At 44.4% G+C, this 19,682-nt stretch overlaps 1 protein-coding gene across 3 annotated transcripts in view; it reads right to left on the bottom strand.

The window, feature by feature from the left end:
• Positions 1–19,682, bottom strand: part of LRP11 (LDL receptor related protein 11) — a 327,158-nt gene that overhangs the window by 59,704 nt on the left and 247,772 nt on the right. For all 3 annotated transcript variants that reach the window (XM_085612481.1, XM_085612480.1, XM_085612479.1), the window contains one exon: positions 14,926–15,024. In XM_085612481.1, coding sequence (XP_085468607.1) covers positions 14,926–15,024 — 99 coding nt within the window. The remainder of the gene's footprint in view (positions 1–14,925; positions 15,025–19,682) is intronic.

The following is a 19,682-nucleotide window of genomic DNA, read 5'->3' on the forward strand; positions in this document are numbered from 1 at the left end:
TACAAATACTCACCCAACTAATCAATAACGAATATACACACTCATGTAGTTAGTGACCAACTGATGCAGCACGTTATACAACAGAGACAGTGCTGCACACATTCACATAATTTAGTTACTAATCCATGTATTAAGTGAGACACTTTTAATTACTCACTTAAAAAGACAGTCAGACAGCTACTAAATCCTCCATCCAGACAGTTATATATCCACTCAATCTTCAATACAGATTGGTATATATATAATACATATTTAAATTTCAAACTAAACCACATTCAGTGGATGATGTCATCAGTGATGTCATCAGTGATATCATTTGAGATGTAATTAGTGATGTCATCAGTGATGTCACTGACCATGTCATGAATGATGCAATATGTGACATCATCAGCAGTGCATTGCGGGCGCGTGAGTTATAGTTAGCAGAACTAACTATAACGGAGGAATTTCTATAGTTTTGTATGAGTGAAATGGGCAGCTAACTATAACACCCCTGAAACCTATGTTTTTTTCTGTGAATTTTTAAGGTTTTTTAAATGCTAATTTCGAACTATAACGTCTCTGAAACTGTTGTAACTTATGTTTCCCCGCTGCTCAGCTAGAATGACTGTGGCATGGAATGTTGGATGGATGGAATGTTGGATGTCTGTGAATGTCAGTTGGGTATGGGCTGAGCAGCAGGACAGCTGCTCCTGGTGGGGTTTCCCTTGTTAACTTAAATAAAGGAACTTAACCAATCTACTATAGAAGACCAGTACGTCTTTTTGATTACAACATTTTGGCGATGTTTTGAAGAAGAATCCACGTGTGCCACCTATTGGAACTTAATGAAAGAACTGAAACCTGACAGGTACATGAAATAATAACGAAAGAAACCACAAGGTAAAAGTTTTTTTTTTAAGGAAATTAGAAATACGTATGTACTGCTGTCTGGCACCCAAACCCCACCAGTGACCTTGCCAACGGTCGCCCTTTAACCCAAGCGTGCCAGATACGAGTTTAGTACATGTTTATCGGGGGCAAAGATCGGGCCTCAGTGCTAATTAATGAAGTTTCAGGTTTCAGTGTGATGAATCCTTAGGTGCGTCGATCGGGGGCAAAGATCGGGCCTCGGTGCTAATTAATGAAGATTCACGTTTCAGTGTGGTGAACCTTTGTGTGTGTCGTTCGGGAGCAAAGATCGAGCTTCGGCGTGCATTTTGAAATATTTTACTCGGGGGCAAAGACCGGGCCCCGCTGAGAAGCTGTTAAGCAGTTGGTTGACTGAAAAATACGGGCCCCGTTGTAGTATGTTGATGTTTGGCAGGGATGCATAACATAGATTCTTTGGAAGTGTCGAGCGAGGAAAAAAAAAATCGAGCGCCGGTATGAAGTGAAGGGAAGACTAACACACATGAAGGATGCGGTGTGTTGTGGAGGATTGTGGTGTTCAGTATTGGTATGAATACTGTCGACAGGATTGAGGATTACCTGGATACAGAGATGTGAAAACAAGATTGAATCATATGGCAGCTTCGTCTGGGTTTGATGCACGAACCCGTGCAGATTTGATGAACAGCGCATTTCCTGCTTTGCGGTATTTAAGGCATAAGTCATTGACTGGTTTTTTTGGAATACTTAATTGTTCATCGGTAAAATGATATTTAAAAAAAACAAAGGAATGACAGTTTGTCACTCACCCCAACGGTTTCAGCTCGTGCTTACTGACCTTTGAATTAGCTTGAGCCCAGTATTCTTTACACGCATTGTCTTGCAGCTTTCACGCTATACTGCATGGACGTGCCGACAGCCACCCGGCTTAGCGTCAAGAACGTTCCGCCATCTTGTACTCAATCCATTTTACTCAATTTCAACAAAACTTTATCAGTGCGTGTGAAACATGTATTATTATGGATTTTACGATCGGAGGTTAACAGGTCTGCACCCCTGCATCAGAGCTTCCATTACTCAAAGGTATTTGCTGTAAGTTTTGGTTTATAACGTAAAAGTACAGTCAAGAGCTTCAATAGCTTGGAAACAGGAACGACAGTGATTATTATTTCCCCTGCCTAGAACTGGGACAGCAAGTCCGGGAGTGAGTTAGACAGCCCGGAACTAAAACTGAGATCCCAGATGATGGTCTGAGGGTCCAGACTGTGCTCAGAACTGAGTCAGAACCGAGACAGTGATCCCACAAATGGGGTCAGAGCACACAGAAGAAGCTTAAATAGGACAAAGGTTCCAGTATTGGAAGCGGGTCTGAGAGCCCAGAAGAAGCTGAAGCAGGACAAAGGTCCCACTAAAGGAAGCAGGTCTTAGAGACCATGTTGGGAACAATGTCCCGGAACTTGAAACACAACGGAAAGCCCAAAACACGGGGTCAAAGAGCCCATGTTGGGGACAAAGGTCCCAGAACTTGATCCACAACAGGGACAATAGTCCCAGAAGCAAAAGATTGTTGTGTATGGGTTGGCATTGAGGTGTTAGGCCACTCATTGGTTTGAGTTGTGTATGAGATGGCTGTGTTATGTTAAGTCACTCATTACTACATATTTCTTGTTGGTTGATAGTATGGGGATAAGTCTCCCATTGACTTAGTGTTTGAATGTGAACCACGACGGATAGCCATGTCCCATATTTGGAATTGGGAAGGGACACAGGTCCCAGAAATTTTGAAACACTTTTAATATTGTGTATGAGGTGGTGGTTAATGGTTGGGCCACTCATTGGTTCGAGTCGTGCATGAGATGGCTGTGTTCTTTTAAGTCATTCATTATTAGGTATGGTTTGTTGTATAATGTGTGTGAACGTGATATTTATCGTATCAGTGGTTGTGTTTTGGATGTGTGTGTAGAAGTGTTTTGAGGGTGATCGTCTTCTGACCTGCGGTGCGCACGGTGTGTCCTGATAATTGTATTGTTTTAAGGTTGGTTCCCTATATGCTTCTTGTCGTGCCGGTCTGGCCAACTGGTGTGATCTGTGCCATATGGGTTTTGGTGTGATGTAGGACAGTGGTTTATTCAGGAAGTGACGTGATACTTTGGTATGAATTTAATGTGGTGTGAAACCTTTAGTATAGTTTCCCTGCGAGTTGTGATGTTGTATGGTGTAAAAGAATGTTTTTAATTATTCACTGTGTGCGAGTTGAGATGTAGTATGGTGTGATAGGGAGATGACATGTAGTATGATGTTTATTTTATGTGAGTTTGGTGAGATATAGTATGCTGTGATTGGATATTTCTTCATGTGAGTTTGATGAGACGTGGTATGGTGTGACAGGGTATGAGGTGAGATGTTTATATTGTATTGCATTATTTTCTTATTATTAGTGCATTGTATTCAATTTCTTGACTATATGTTATTTGCCATATTGTCATTATTTTATTGTTTCATCTAATTTATTTTACAATGCGCTTGTTCCCCGTAAAGAAGGGAGATATGTTGTAACTTATGTTTCCCTGCTGCTCAGCTAGAATGACTGTGGCGTGGAATGTTGGATGGATGGAATGTTGGATGTCTGTGAATGTCAGTTGGGTATGGGCTGAGCAGCAGGACAGCTGCTCCTGGTGGGGTTTCCCTTGTTAACTTAAATAAAGGAACTTAACCAATCTACTATAGAAGACCAGTACGTCTTTTTGATTACAACAGAAACCTATGTTTTTTTACAGTGAATATATATATATTCACTGAAAAAACCATAGGTTTCACACATGTTAGAGTTAGCTGGACATTTCACTCGTAAAAAAACATTGAAATTCCCCCGTTATAGTTAGTGCAGGCAACTATAACTCACGCGACCGCAATCCTCTGCTGATGACATATGTGTTTTTATGAAAAAAAAATATTTGCAATATATGTATAGCTAAAATTTAATGGAAGAAGACATGGGCAAATAAGTGTCCAAATACAGTATTAGCATCAGCAGAGGATTGCGGTCGCGTGAGTTATAGTTGCCTGCACTAACTATAACGGGGGAATTTCAATGTTTTTTTACGAGTGAAATGTCCAGCTAACTCTAACATGTGTGAAACCTATGGTTTTTTCAGTGAATTTGCAAGGTTTTTTAAATGCTAATTCCTAACTATAACGTGTGTGAAACCTATGGTTTTTTCAGTGAATATATATATATATATTCACTGAAAAAACCATAGGTTTCACACATGTTATAGTTAGCGGAAATTTTACTGATAAAAAACCAATGAAATTCCCCCGTTATAGTTAGTGCAGGCAACTATAACTCACGCGACCGCAATCCTCTGCTGATGCTAATACTGTATTTAGACACTTATTTGCCCATGTCTTCTTCCATACATTTTTAGCTATACATATATTACAAATATTTTTTTTTCATAAAGACACATATGTCATCAGCAGAAGATTGCGGTCGCGTGAGTTATAGTTGCCTGCACTAACTATAACGGGGGAATTTCATTGGTTTTTTATCAGTAAAATTTCCGCTAACTATAACATGTGTGAAACCTATGGTTTTTTCAGTGAATTTGCAAGGTTTTTTAAATGCTAATTCCTAACTATAACGTGTGTGAAACCTATGGTTTTTTCAGTGAATTTGTACGTTTTTTTAAATGCTAAGTTACTTTACGCCATTCGTGGCGTGCGCGGCCACTTAACGCAGTTCGTTCCGTGCGCGCACGGTGCGCTTCGCGCACCGTGCGCGCACAGTGAGCACGCGGTGCGCTTCGCGCACCGCGCGCCCACTTTACGCAGTTAGTGCCGTGCACGCACGGTGGGCACGCGGTGCGCTGACAAAGCAAGAAAGCACGTCAACAAATCTGTTTCTGCTTTCCTCCGAGACTATGGTATGGGTGCCATTTACCACAACAACTTGCGTTATGACATGCAAGACATTTATAGAGGAGATGGTGTGCACTTCAATGATGAAGGGAACAGAGTCTTCCTCTTGAACCTTAGACTCTGCATCGGTACTTACTTGTAGGTACCACTAAAAAATCATTTCATAAACACAACGGCTCTTTTTAGAGCCCCCTAATATCTAAACACTTAAATCTGATTTTCATTTTTTTTTTTTTTTTTTTCTACCGTACGCTTACCGTAAGCTTACCGTACGCGTACCCCGTGATTTTTTTTAAAATCCATAAATGTTTTCTTTGTACTTTACAGTCCTTCTTTGACCCCCTCACAAATGTAAGGGGGTCTGTAACTCTCCTCATTGCCCCCTTTTCTTGTTTTCACTCTTTTTTTTCTGAGTGAAATACACAAAATGGCGGCCGCCGCTTCCTGGTTTCGGCCGATTCGAATGTTTACTAAGATCTAAGAGCCAATCAGAATCGCGCTCGCGCACGCCACCGTACGCTTACGGTAAGCATACGGTAAGCGTACCGTAAGCGGGCTCAGATATATATATTGATTTAAAGGCTATTTTCTCAGAATCTACTGAACAGATTTACACCAAACCTACAAAAGGCACTTCCTTGACCTAGGGACTACCTCTCTGCCAAATTTCGAGTAATTCTGTTCAGCCGTTCGGGCTGTAGCTCGTTCTAAAGGTCCTATGGAAAAATGCATGGGGAAAACGCGTTTTGGGACCCCCCTTTTATCTCAGCCCCCGCTTGACGGATCCCCCCGAGACTTTCAGGGTAGGAGCGGAGCGTAGCGCCCCACCTATTTTGAGAAATTCGCGAGGATTCATCGACCGGCGCCAAAGTTATTCAAAATAGAATGTTGAGGTTTTCCTATGGAAAAGGGGTCCTAACTATAACTACCTACTGGCGACCGCCAGTAGGTAATATATATATATATATATATATATATATATAACAAGGCTCAGAGTGAGATGAAACGCGTAGATGTGTTGCCTGTGATATGCGAGCATTTTAATAAACACTTTTGCCGCACTGTATGGAGTGCTGTCTCTAGTTTATGCCACTGGAGCGGTTTTGAAGATTTAGCGTCCGGGCGTGGACGCCAGCGTGCATCCTCAGCGAACTGCCTGCACACCCCACATGCAGAGAATTGGCTGCACACCGCACACGCAAAGAGGGAATTCGATATATATATACATACACACACATATATGAACACTTAAGGGTGCCAGTGCATAATGTGATCGTGCGCAGATATGTTTTGAAGCAAGAGAGGTACTAGACCTGATAACGATTTTAGCAGCTTACACAGCAACCCCACACATTTTCCTACTCCCTGCTGACGAGAGGCAACTACCTCGAAACACGTGTCCAGGGATGGCACACGCCACGCATACTTGCATTCACACTCGAGCATAGGTGTATCCGCCGACGCTGACCTTCAGGGACCATGTTCATTGGGGGAACACGACTGGTAGGTGTAGCAGTGTGCGACCAATCTGGTTTAACTTTATATTCAGGCTCCCTTGAGCCGGTGGAGTCGACGGACTCATGGTTACGCACCTGCGCGCTACGAGAGGTACTAGACCTGATAACGATTTTAGCAGCTTACACAGCAACCCCACACATTTTCCTACTCCCTGCTGACGAGAGGCAACTACCTCGAAACACGTGTCCAGGGATGGCACACGCCACGCATACTTGCATTCACACTCTAGCATGGGTGTATCCGCCGACGCTGACCTTCAGGGACCATGTTCATTGGGGGAACACGACTGGTAGGTGTAGCAGTGTGCGACCAATCTGGTTTAACTTTATATTCAGGCTCCCTTGAGCCGGTGGAGTCGACGGACTCATGGTTACGCACCTGCGCGCTACGAGAGGTACTAGACCTGATAACGATTTTAGCAGCTTACACAGCAACCCCACACATTTTCCTACTCCCTGCTGACGAGAGGCAACTACCTCGAAACACGTGTCCAGGGATGGCACACGCCACGCATACTTGCATTCACACTCGAGCATAGGTGTATCCGCCGACGCTGACCTTCAGGGACCATGTTCATTGGGGGAACACGACTGGTAGGTGTAGCAGTGTGCGACCAATCTGGTTTAACTTTATATTCAGGCTCCCTTGAGCCGGTGGAGTCGACGGACTCATGGTTACGCACCTGCGCGCTACGAGAGGTACTAGACCTGATAACGATTTTAGCAGCTTACACAGCAACCCCACACATTTTCCTACTCCCTGCTGACGAGAGGCAACTACCTCGAAACACGTGTCCAGGGATGACACACGCCACGCATACTTGCATTCACACTCGAGCATAGGTGTATCCGCCGACGCTGACCTTCAGGGACCATGTTCATTGGGGGAACACGACTGGTAGGTGTAGCAGTGTGCGACCAATCTGGTTTAACTTTATATTCAGGCTCCCTTGAGCCGGTGAAGTCGACGGACTCATGGTTACGCACCTGCGCGCTACGAGAGGTACTAGACCTGATAACGATTTTAGCAGCTTACACAGCAACCCCACACATTTTCCTACTCCCTGCTGACGAGAGGCAACTACCTCGAAACACGTGTCCAGGGATGGCACACGCCACGCATACTTGCATTCACACTCGAGCATAGGTGTATCCGCCGACGCTGACCTTCAGGGACCATGTTCATTGGGGGAACACGACTGGTAGGTGTAGCAGTGTGCGACCAATCTGGTTTAACTTTATATTCAGGCTCCCTTGAGCCGGTGGAGTCGACGGACTCATGGTTACGCACCTGCGCGCTACGAGAGGTACTAGACCTGATAACGATTTTAGCAGCTTACACAGCAACCCCACACATTTTCCTACTCCCTGCTGACGAGAGGCAACTACCTCGAAACACGTGTCCAGGGATGGCACACGCCACGCATACTTGCATTCACACTCTAGCATGGGTGTATCCGCCGACGCTGACCTTCAGGGACCATGTTCATTGGGGGAACACGACTGGTAGGTGTAGCAGTGTGCGACCAATCTGGTTTAACTTTATATTCAGGCTCCCTTGAGCCGGTGGAGTCGACGGACTCATGGTTACGCACCTGCGCGCTACGAGAGGTACTAGACCTGATAACGATTTTAGCAGCTTACACAGCAACCCCACACATTTTCCTACTCCCTGCTGACGAGAGGCAACTACCTCGAAACACGTGTCCAGGGATGGCACACGCCACGCATACTTGCATTCACACTCGAGCATAGGTGTATCCGCCGACGCTGACCTTCAGGGACCATGTTCATTGGGGGAACACGACTGGTAGGTGTAGCAGTGTGCGACCAATCTGGTTTAACTTTATATTCAGGCTCCCTTGAGCCGGTGGAGTCGACGGACTCATGGTTACGCACCTGCGCGCTACGAGAGGTACTAGACCTGATAACGATTTTAGCAGCTTACACAGCAACCCCACACATTTTCCTACTCCCTGCTGACGAGAGGCAACTACCTCGAAACACGTGTCCAGGGATGACACACGCCACGCATACTTGCATTCACACTCGAGCATAGGTGTATCCGCCGACGCTGACCTTCAGGGACCATGTTCATTGGGGGAACACGACTGGTAGGTGTAGCAGTGTGCGACCAATCTGGTTTAACTTTATATTCAGGCTCCCTTGAGCCGGTGAAGTCGACGGACTCATGGTTACGCACCTGCGCGCTACGAGAGGTACTAGACCTGATAACGATTTTAGCAGCTTACACAGCAACCCCACACATTTTCCTACTCCCTGCTGACGAGAGGCAACTACCTCGAAACACGTGTCCAGGGATGGCACACGCCACGCATACTTGCATTCACACTCGAGCATAGGTGTATCCGCCGACGCTGACCTTCAGGGACCATGTTCATTGGGGGAACACGACTGGTAGGTGTAGCAGTGTGCGACCAATCTGGTTTAACTTTATATTCAGGCTCCCTTGAGCCGGTGGAGTCGACGGACTCATGGTTACGCACCTGCGCGCTACGAGAGGTACTAGACCTGATAACGATTTTAGCAGCTTACACAGCAACCCCACACATTTTCCTACTCCCTGCTGACGAGAGGCAACTACCTCGAAACACGTGTCCAGGGATGGCACACGCCACGCATACTTGCATTCACACTCGAGCATAGGTGTATCCGCCGACGCTGACCTTCAGGGACCATGTTCATTGGGGGAACACGACTGGTAGGTGTAGCAGTGTGCGACCAATCTGGTTTAACTTTATGTTTTGAAGCAATGTTGCTTAGGTCTAATGTGCTTGCATTTGTAACGGGATTAGGGTGAGGTGGGCAGTAATAAGTATTTCTTGTTAATGTATATCAAAGAGTTGTGAAACCTGTCAATTGCAAAATAAATGAAACATTCAGCAACACACAATGAATGTCAATAGCATGTGAAGATGGCTGGGGCAGTGCTGAATACAAAAAAATGTGGGTGGGCACATGGCAAAAGCAGTGATGACATTGGCCCCTACACGTGAACGTACGAGAATGGTCATTGGGAATTACCTTTTATCTTCAGAATTTAATATTTTTCATGGTGCTGCCAATATTCACCGATGTTATAGCGTGCGAGTGACTGACTTACGAGTTCTAATCGAGTATTCTTGTCTCCTTTATTACCTATTTCTTTCCCAGGTTATGGACTAAAAACTATGATAAATGTTCAGACGATGGTGCCAGGTCATTTAGCTAATTTCATTCAAATTGAAGTTGTCCTGCCTTTCGCCCTGGAGACAACTGCAAAATGTTTTTTAAGGAATACAAGTTTTAATGGTGAAAACATGTTTTAAAAACACCCCGACTCGGTGGCTATTGCTATTCTTTTAATGCCTTTGACATATATGCCCCAGTACCACCCAAACTCAATGAGTATTTTACAGGTTCCCATGTACTGCAAGTAGAGTTTTAAATATTGAAAATTGTGCACCTGATCAATGCCCAGTTTGCAAGCTATCGTTTTACCTTATTAGCTCCTCCTTGTTTATAAAGGGATGTACCACCTTGAAAGCTGCTACACTGTTACCCATTGTTTAGGATGCATTTTATGACTGTATATTTGCTCTCAAAACATCATGCTAAGGTATAACCTGCTCTACACGAAATATAGCATGCACAACTAATATGTGACCTTCTACAGGCTCTGCTATTGCCATCTAAGAATGCCCTAATGAAATGTATAGCTCACACCCCACCTACCAATGTGCAATGCATTTACTGATTGTAAAACAAAGGAAATAGCATTACAATATTGTGCTTTTTATGTTTGCTAACGTCCCACAGCCAAACAAAATGATATAGGTGATAACTAATTTAATAATAAACATATTCAGAAACAGGTTACACGATATGAGGAACATTCTAGATCTCAAGTTGGGTTTGTACAGAGTAAGGGATATGGGTAGGCCAACACGAAAAAATATGTTTAACAATAACTCTGTTTCCACCAATGACTCATGTATTCATTTATTTCACGGGCCCTCACAAACTCGAGGCTGTGCAAAAGCTGTACTGTTTTGCACAAAGAAATGAGAAGCATTGACTGTTGCCAAATGCCTCCTTAAATACCTGATTCAGTGCTTTGAGGTTTCAAGCCTCCTCAGACTTGCATTAGTTTTCAAAGTAATTCAAGGCTTCTGCAGAAGGTTGGGGGTGATGGAGAGATCCACTGTGCCTATCACCCAAGGGTTTTGGATGTAGTGGAAAGAGGAAACAATGTATGATGTATTATAGAACAAACTGATTGTGCCTTTGCTGAACTGTCTTGAACACATGCACTTCCATTGCATTTGCTGGTAATAAAATGCACCCCTGATTGACTTATTAAATTGAGTCCATATTACCATTACTGATAACTGATGATCTGACACAACAGTACTGCAACAAACTGAATAAGGCTCTCGTTGCCTTCATTATCAGAAGTTGCAGGCCTTTCCAGACCCACTGGCACAAGCTAGTATCTTCAAAAAGGTGATTGGGTCTTTGTGAAAGCCCCCACAAGACCTCATTTTCTTTAAGATTGCTGCAAAATAAAATTCCAGCCATTCTTAAGAGCAGAAAAGTGTGTCTGTTGGACTTCTTGGATACACAGTGCCCACACAGAGAAAGCAGTGTCACCAGAGCAGCTGTGAAAGACCGCCTGCTCTAAGAGCTGCCTGCTCCACCTGCCACACAAACCGTCCACAGCTCAAGGTCTAGGAAGCCTCCTTCTTTGCAACCAACGGTCAGGTGAGACTGCACATAGGGACACATGAACATACTAGTGACCTTCTCCACGCGTAATGGCGGAGACCTCAGTAAGAGACACCAGGAAATGACATTGGGTGGTTGCTGTTCTGTATACTTTGTGCCTGCGATAATAGGGCCTGTGTGATTCATCATGTTCAAAGAGCTCCCAAAAATCATGGAACTTAATGGAAAACAAGGAACTTTAAATGACTCACTATTGACAGATATTGTGACTGCTACTATTAATCAAGCGAAAAACAATTCCAGACTTGAACGAAGATAAGAGAGAAATTATTATGTCAAATTGATGGAAAAATATGTCTCAGTGTTGAATGTATCAAAATGTTATGTCTGCACACATCCACCAAACAACACCAAATATAAGATGTCTTACACGTGAGTGTCATAAATAAAGGGTGTACGTTGTGTCTTTATGCAGGAGCTGTTGTACGACACAGGACAATATAATACTTCAACAAAGACATCACCAAATAATGTCTCAAGGAGGATTCGTGGAAAGACAATTCAACTTCCTGTATACCCAGAAATACAAGAAAAGAAGAACTGTCATTGAGAATCCTGTAAGAATTTCTGGAACAGGGTTTAGGAACTACAGTTTAGGATTATTGGAGGAAAAACAAGTACTGGACATTTTGCTGGCAAGGGAATTGGAACTGGTATGGTAATTGGACAGAAATATTGCACATACATCTCCAATAACAGTTAAAACGTTCATCACAACATAAACAAAATCCACTGCCTGACACAGAAATATCAGGACACACGAGAAGGAGGCACATGGGAATCATTAACTGCGTCACTCGGAGGGTGAAGCACCTGGTTGTCGAAGCTATAATTAATACTCCTCTGTGTAGTTTTGACAGTTATTTCCCAATGTGGAGAGGGGAGAGGACGTAGCGTAACGGCTCGAGCGGTCGACCTTGAAGCTGGGAAACCGGGTTCGAGTATGGGTAGGGAGGCTCAACATCCTGTGATTCTGGGCAAATCACTTAATCTCCACGTGCCAAACAAAATGAATGTATCCGTCTGTAATGCAACTGGTGCTCATGTGAAGCGCTCTGATACCTTCGGGTCAAGTTCGCACTATATAAAACGTTAAAAAAAAAAGTACTTCCTCAACAACAGCACAGCTGTGCCAGACGCAACAGCCAGCAGGGCAATGTTTAGAAATGCATGCTGTTTATAAAACGCGGTTACAAGAGCCGCAGATAGGAGACACAGAACAAGCATAAAGAACAGAATAAGGAAGAGAGGGACATCATAGCCAGACTGAATACCATAAAAACTTCTGTATTTCGAGCTAGTCCCGAGAGGCACTCCACTCAACGCTGCTGCGTTATAAGTTTACACTGGGCAATCTTACTGACCGTTTGTTTTATTAAATGTTGTGCACCACAGTTTCACCTAAGGGCCAGTGATGGGAGAGAATGTGCTCTTTCTGATGCCAGTGATTTACTGAAGTCCATGAACAGGGGTTCCATCATGGACCGCTCAACACATTTCAATACCTTGGTATATAATTATGCCTCAAGTGGAAATGCTGTGAGAAGAAGGGTAAATAATGAGGCAATACAAGAGATAAAATAGCTGCACCACAGACAGGGAAAGAGATTCAACACTTGCATAGTAACCGTCACGATGGTCACAGTATCGGTGCCAAATGCCATTGGCATGGGTGCACTGTAGAAGGTCGTTTACCAAGGCTAGAGGCAAACAATCTTAAACTGAGGTAGAGGGCAATTTTGTGTCAGAGGAGAATTCTATATCAAGTTATTTTAAACGCAAGATGGCAGAAAGGATTCAGAAGGTGGTTTGGCTTCTTCAGGTTTGTAAGTGTGCAAGGAATATGAAGGTAAATTATCGGCACAGTATGTGCATGGAAATAGTAACAGCGGCTGCATTTCGTGGACAGATTTTAGTATTAGGGTAAGGAAAATGCAGGTGGGTTTGTTGCATGGCGGTCAAGGTGGATTTGAGATGGTTAAATTAGGAAGGAGTTTTGATGAAGAACCAGGAGAATGCAGATGTTGCAGTTAGATTTGCTGAGGACAAGGCTCAGGAGATGAAAAGTGCTTGAGTAGGTCTTAGGGGCTGAAGCTTCCAAGTAGGTTATTACTTGACAGTGCATCTTCAGTCAGCTTTTAAGGGAAAATGGATACAAGGAGCAGAGATTAACAGAATAATTGACTCTTCTCAATGTGTCCTATTCTAGACAGGGGTGTTAAAAGTCTGACGCGCTTAGAACGAATGTTCTATTAAACAAGACCTCCCAAGCTCAGCCATCGCCGCTGTTATTTCCCGCAACCTACGCGGACGCACCCGCCTGACTCCCAGATTGAATTTCTTTCCAAGGGCCCATCAGTACCTCCTAGGAGCCATCGACCGCTCCAAGCATCTCCTCCCTGACGCCACTATGACTAAATGCATTCGCCGAATTTAGGCATTGCATTTATACCAGGCAATTTTTTGTAAATTTTGAGTCCTGATGATGATCCCACTATACTAGGAGCTAGGGATCGAAACGTCACGTCGACTTTCTGTAACAGTACCACATTGTATCCACTGTGAAAATGTTTTGTGGTTGTTGTAGGCCAGAGCTTACTTAAGTTTACTATTGTATTGTAAGCCCCCATGTTTGCTCCCAAAGCCTTTTGCCTGTTATTTCTTCTTTTTATTTCTTTCTATTTTGTTCTTACTCCTTTCTCTCTGTTGAAAACTCGGTACAGGATTGTGCCCTTGTTTCATCAGTCTCTACTATCCTATTTTGTAATTTTGTGAAACTCAAGATTAAATGCTCCTTTGTCCGGCTGGACACAGGAGGAACACACATAGGTCTCATTGAAGTCTATGGTGAAATAGTCACCTTAATTAAGATTACGCTAGGGTCCATTGTTTTCAAAAATATAAAATTATATATTACCAAGACATCCTCATTTATGGTTGACTCACTCCTGTCTACTCAGCTAACAAAATAGCCAAAAACAAAAATACACTACAACTAAATATCATCAAAGCACCAAATGAAGGTTCAGAGTCAAACTGTGGAAAAAGGTCACCTGCAACCCCCCCCCCCCCCGTAAAAAACACAAACAAAAAAACCCGGAACACAAGAACAATAAATAGCAATGGAAAAGAAGATTAAGGAGCTCCAGAAGAAATGCACCGATTGGGAAGACAGGTCTTGCAGGGACAATATACATATCCGCAATGTTCATGAGAATGTAGAAATCCACAAATAATGGACTACTGCAGATATTTATTTTACCACATTATTTGTGAAGATTAGTCCCATGTAATACCATTATATGAGCGCACAGAGTGGGTGCACTCAGATAAACGCCGGGTTTGAGGCAGGGAGACATAATTACAAAATTAGGCTTATTGGAACTGAAAGACCGAATAATGGGAAAAGCGAGATTCAGTGGCGAAATCACATTCAGAAATCAAACGCTGGATTTGTTCAAGACATATCACAAACAACGCGCTATGGCCCTGATCACGGCGGAACTACGACAGAGACACATCTGTTACGAATGGACATTTCCTTTTGGAATATGGTTCCAACTGCAAAATAGATCACTCGTGGTTCACACAGTGGAAAAGCCCCAAGTGATTATGGGACCAGCGAGAGGGATGCCAGAAACCTCCAAAACATGGAGCTAAAGGTGAAGATCGCATAGTAAAACTCAAAGAGAAATAGCGACCAATCGTTGTTTATAAAGGAATGCACCATCTTGAATACTTGTACGGCGCTTTGATGCCAATTAGTGATGGTTCTTGTTTTACAAAATGATGTATGTAAGATGCAAATGTCCAAATGTTTGCTGCTTACCTGTTTCTGGGGCAGGGTGACCTCCTGCTACTTTGCCCTGTGATCTGATTTTACCATTGTCATTCGTAGTTCCTTTAACTTTTCCCAAAGAACTGATATCTGAAAAACAACAGACAGGAGATCAGAATAAAGCTTGCATGGGACACGTGCAGCTAAATTGCTCAGTTATTAATTTACATCGCTGGACATGCAAAGACAAAAGCAAGTGAAACTATTCAGCAATTTTAAATTGAACAAGATAAGAACTTGTATTACACATTTACCCTCCTAAAATTTTTACTTTGAGGAGATTTTCTCTATAGCCCTCCAATGGGCCCTTACATTCCATTTGGTGATTGAAACTGCAGTGAAGGTACATAGGACATTCCTTTTGGGCACTCCCTTTCAGCTTGGAGACAGAAAATATTATGGCATGGTGATTTTGGTAAACACCCCCCCCCCGATAATGGGCAGTGCAGAAGAAAGAAATACAAGGCCATCATGATCCTAAGAGACTTGCAGACTTATCCGAGGGCACAGACAGAACCATATGATAAAACTGAGGAAGGCCAATGTGTCATGAAGGATAAGACTCATTTTTGAGGCAGTCACTATCCACTGCACAACGAGAGACACACACCAGAAAAAGTCAGCACTTTATCCCTTTGGTAATGATATGGCTCATACTCAGTTTATATCTATGTCTGTGATAATCTGGACAGATCGGAGAGGTATAACTGCTCAGGGGATGTTTTGCTGGCCTGCATACTTCAAGGTATTTCATCAAAATGGTCCTATGGGATCACACCTTGTGCTCAACCGCCTAAAAAAGAACACAATCCCACCTATTAAGCTGACTTATTAGCTTTTTGGTTCAGTACTTGGTTTTGGTTTCGTTTTTCTCTTAGTGAGTTCTTGTTTGGGAATGGGAAAGAAGGACGAAGCATCCCATTTTCACACCCTATGTCACCTGGTAACCTACCTCTTCTTAGCTGATCTCTCTGGCACAATAACTATAACCCTGATATTGGCTTCTTAACAATTATAGCCCTACCAGGTTCTGGGTGAATATCCCACTAGTCCCCACAGAGCACAAAGAACAAGTTACTTACCCTCAGTAATGCTATTTGGGGTGTATACTTCCTCACAAGGGGAGAAATGCCCAGGTGTTAGAATGGATCCGGAAAAAATCCAAATCAGTACTCTATCTTGCTCTGGCAATGACGAACAAAGTTGCGTATAAGCACCACCCATGCACACTGTACCTTTAAGGAAACGCATTGTGAATTGTGATTTGAACAAGGATGGCTGGTCCTGCAAATGTGAAAAGACCAGAAGAGCTAACAAATAACCTTTTGCAGTGCCCACAGCAAGTTCTTGCTGGATCAAAGACAAAACACACAACAATACATCTGACAGTTTAGCCTGCTAAGGGTCAGTCTGGGTGGTACCACACAAAATCATAAACTTGTCCCAGTGCTCGGCATACACAGATTTCGTTGAACGATGCCTAACTGCTAGGATAACAACCTTGAGAGGGAGATCAAACGGAATCTCTGTGGATGGAGGTACGCTTGCGCAGGGCTGGATGCATGCAACACTGCAAGACACTGTGCCAACTATGGGTGTAACTGCCATTCATGATCTGCTCAGTGTCGGTGAGTGAGTTTACCTGCCCTGGAATTTAAAGACCTAACCAGGTGGGTCACAATTGGGGTTATTCTCTGATGACACAGCCAGTCCCAGTCAGAGAGCCTCCTGACACAGGACTCAAGATCCCACTCCTCTCAGCTTGTTGCAGTACCAAATGGCAGTGGTCTTATCCATGAGAACCTGCACCAGCCTACCCTTGATGGTTGACAGGAAGGTCTTCAAAGCCAAGCGGATAGTCCCCAATTCCAAAAGCTTGATGTGGAGCAGGGTTTCCGCTCGACACCACACTCCTCTGATTTCCACCTTGCCTAGATGACCTTCCCAGCCCAGCAGCAATGCGTCCATCACCACAGTCAGATCTGGGTGGGATAAGGGGAGGGGCCTGCTGCCAGACTAATCGCAACTGAGCACACACCACTGCAGATCTTTTGCAGTCTCCTACGAAACCTGGATGGAACCTGATGAATTCCCATGGAGCTGTGCGCACTGTGACCTCACACCACTTTGCAGAGCCCACATATGTCACCTGGCAAAGTTGATGAACAGGATACAGAAAGGCAAGAGGGCCCAGAAGTCTGGGAGCCACTCTTACTGAGATCCAGGACTGAGGCTGAGAGATCAGGATCAGAGTCTGAATGCCCTGACCTATGCAGTCCAGGGGAAAGGCACGGAATTGCACCATATCCAGGATGGCTACGATAAACCGCAGCATCTGTGAAGGAGTCAGGTGTGTATTTGGCATGTTAATAGTAGTAACCTAATGATGTTAAAAGGTTTACCATCGCCCGGAGGTGGTGTATGACTGCCTGAGGCAAGCCCACCTTCAACAGCCAGTTGTCAAGGTAGGAGAAGACTTGAAAACCCAACCTCCAAAGTTTTACTGCAACCACCATAAATAACGTTTGTTAACATCCATGGGGCACTGGTGAGGTCAAAAGGGAGCACCATAAACTGAAAATGTTCCTGGCCTACTGTGAACCACAGATAGCTTCTGTGGGCTTGCAGGATGGTGCTATAGAAACAGGCATCCAACAGGTACAAGGCTACCACCCAGTCTCCAATATGTAGGGCAGACTGAACCTGTGCAAGCATCTTGAATTGTCCTTTCGCAGAAAGGCATTGAGAGGTAAAAGTTTAAAATAGGACGAAGACCTCCATACTTCATCAGTACAAGGAAGTAGTAGTAATAATACCCAGTTCCTTTTTCTGAGGCTGGAACCCTCTTTATAGCCTCTTTGACCAAATAAACGTGCACCTCCCATTGCAAGATGGACTTATGGTCATCTGTCAGCGGTTCGGATGTTTGTGGAAGGCGTAGCACGGTAGGCAGAGATGGGAAGGCGTAGCCACATTTGGACACTTTGAAAGACTCATCCATCTGAAGTGATGTCTTGCCACCCCACGAAAAATGGCGGCTCCTGCCTCCCACAGACGGACTGTTAGCTGGAAAGGACAAACTAAAGCAGTTTTTAAGTTGTTGTCAGAGGGGCGGAGGACTGTGCCATGTGTTGTCCATAATGTCCTGGACGTTGTCGTTAGGCACTGCAGCCTGAACTCAAAAAGACTGGTCGCACTGGCAGTGATGTATGATGTTGTCAATAGGTCAAACCCATGGCATATCTTGGAAATGGAGGAAACTGCATTGCAGTTGTGGGGAGACCCAATGAGCGAGCTGTGGCATGACTCTCTTTGAACCTATCTAGAGTCGTATTCACATTCTCACCAAAGTGGTAAGAGTCATCGAATGGCATTTCCATGAAAGATGCCTGGACACCCCCTGAGAAGCCTGACAAACCTTATCCAAGAGTCATCATACATGCCAATTGCCCGACCCAAGCAATTGGCTGTGTCCAGGACAGACTGGATATTAAATTTAGCTGCATCCCGGCCATCCAGAATAGTTTGTGCTAAAGATGTCTGGGGCCGTTGGTAAGATCTGACCAACCATGTCCCATAGTGAATGGGTGCAGAACCCAAGTAGGCAGCTGTCATTTTCTTGGTGTATGGCAAGGCTGGTGATGGCAAACATGCATGCCAAATGCCTCCATAGGTTTGGATTCGTGGTCAGGAGGGTTCGTAGGAAAGGCATTTGGATTGACTTTGCTGGTGGATGCCTAAACCACCAAGCTCTCTTGCGCTGGATGCTGTGTGAGAAAGTCAGTGTTGCTCAGAGCTGGTAGGTGGCAGCGTGTAACCGGTCTATTATTTGAAGGGCTAGAACATTGTTTTCTCTAAGTACCCAAGAGAGTATCCACAAAGGCTTCATTAAAGGGTAGAAGAGTTCGGTAGGTGCATGGGGAGGCAGAAGGACCTCTGTAAGGACATTAGTTTTGACCTCCAATATTGGGAGCTTCAGGTCAAGGACCTCTGTGGCACTTCTAATCACCACTGCAAATGATGCACTCTTCTCTTGACTGGACCAGGAGGAGAGACTAATCCAGTGCTGGGGAAGTGTCCAGACCACTGGCATCCTGTTGGACTATTTGCCAGTACGCTTCGTGATATTGTGGGACGAATTTATCCCCCTCACCATCGAAAGTCTGACTTTGATCTGAGTCTGAGCTGAAAATGTGATTTAGTGTATGGGAGCAACTGTGTAGTAAGAGGAGCACGGTGGAGTTGAAACAATTGGCAACAAGTTGTGCCACAATGGAATCAGGGTGCGGCCTTGGCTGAGATGATTTTGACTCAGAAACGGAAACCACTATAAGTTGTGGATCCTCTTCTGGCGGTATTGATGTTGAAAGGAGCAGCGCAAATTGTGGCACCGGGACCAAAGCCAGCCCCAAAGACAGTGGGGAACCAATGTGGGTTTGAAGGGCACAGACAAGGATGAGGGTAAACCCGCCGGTGGTATCCCAACTGGAGACCCTGGTGGATCCTTGGGGATCAGACGTGTGTCAAAAATGCACAGCATTGCCTCCCTAAAGGCCTTGATTTGATGCGATGTCACCAGCGGACCTTGAAAGGCAGGGTGCATTGAGACCAGACTCAGAATCGGCTTTTCTGGAGTTTGAAAGTGAGCTTGGATGGAATGGGGATACCCTAGTTTCTTCTATGAAGGTAGAGAATGGCGGGAGGAGTAGATTTCTGCTTGGACTTCTGATGATTTTTCCTTTTACTAC

Source organism: Triturus cristatus, chromosome 6 (genome assembly GCF_964204655.1).
Source record: "Triturus cristatus chromosome 6, aTriCri1.1, whole genome shotgun sequence".
NCBI lineage: Eukaryota > Metazoa > Chordata > Amphibia > Caudata > Salamandridae > Triturus > Triturus cristatus.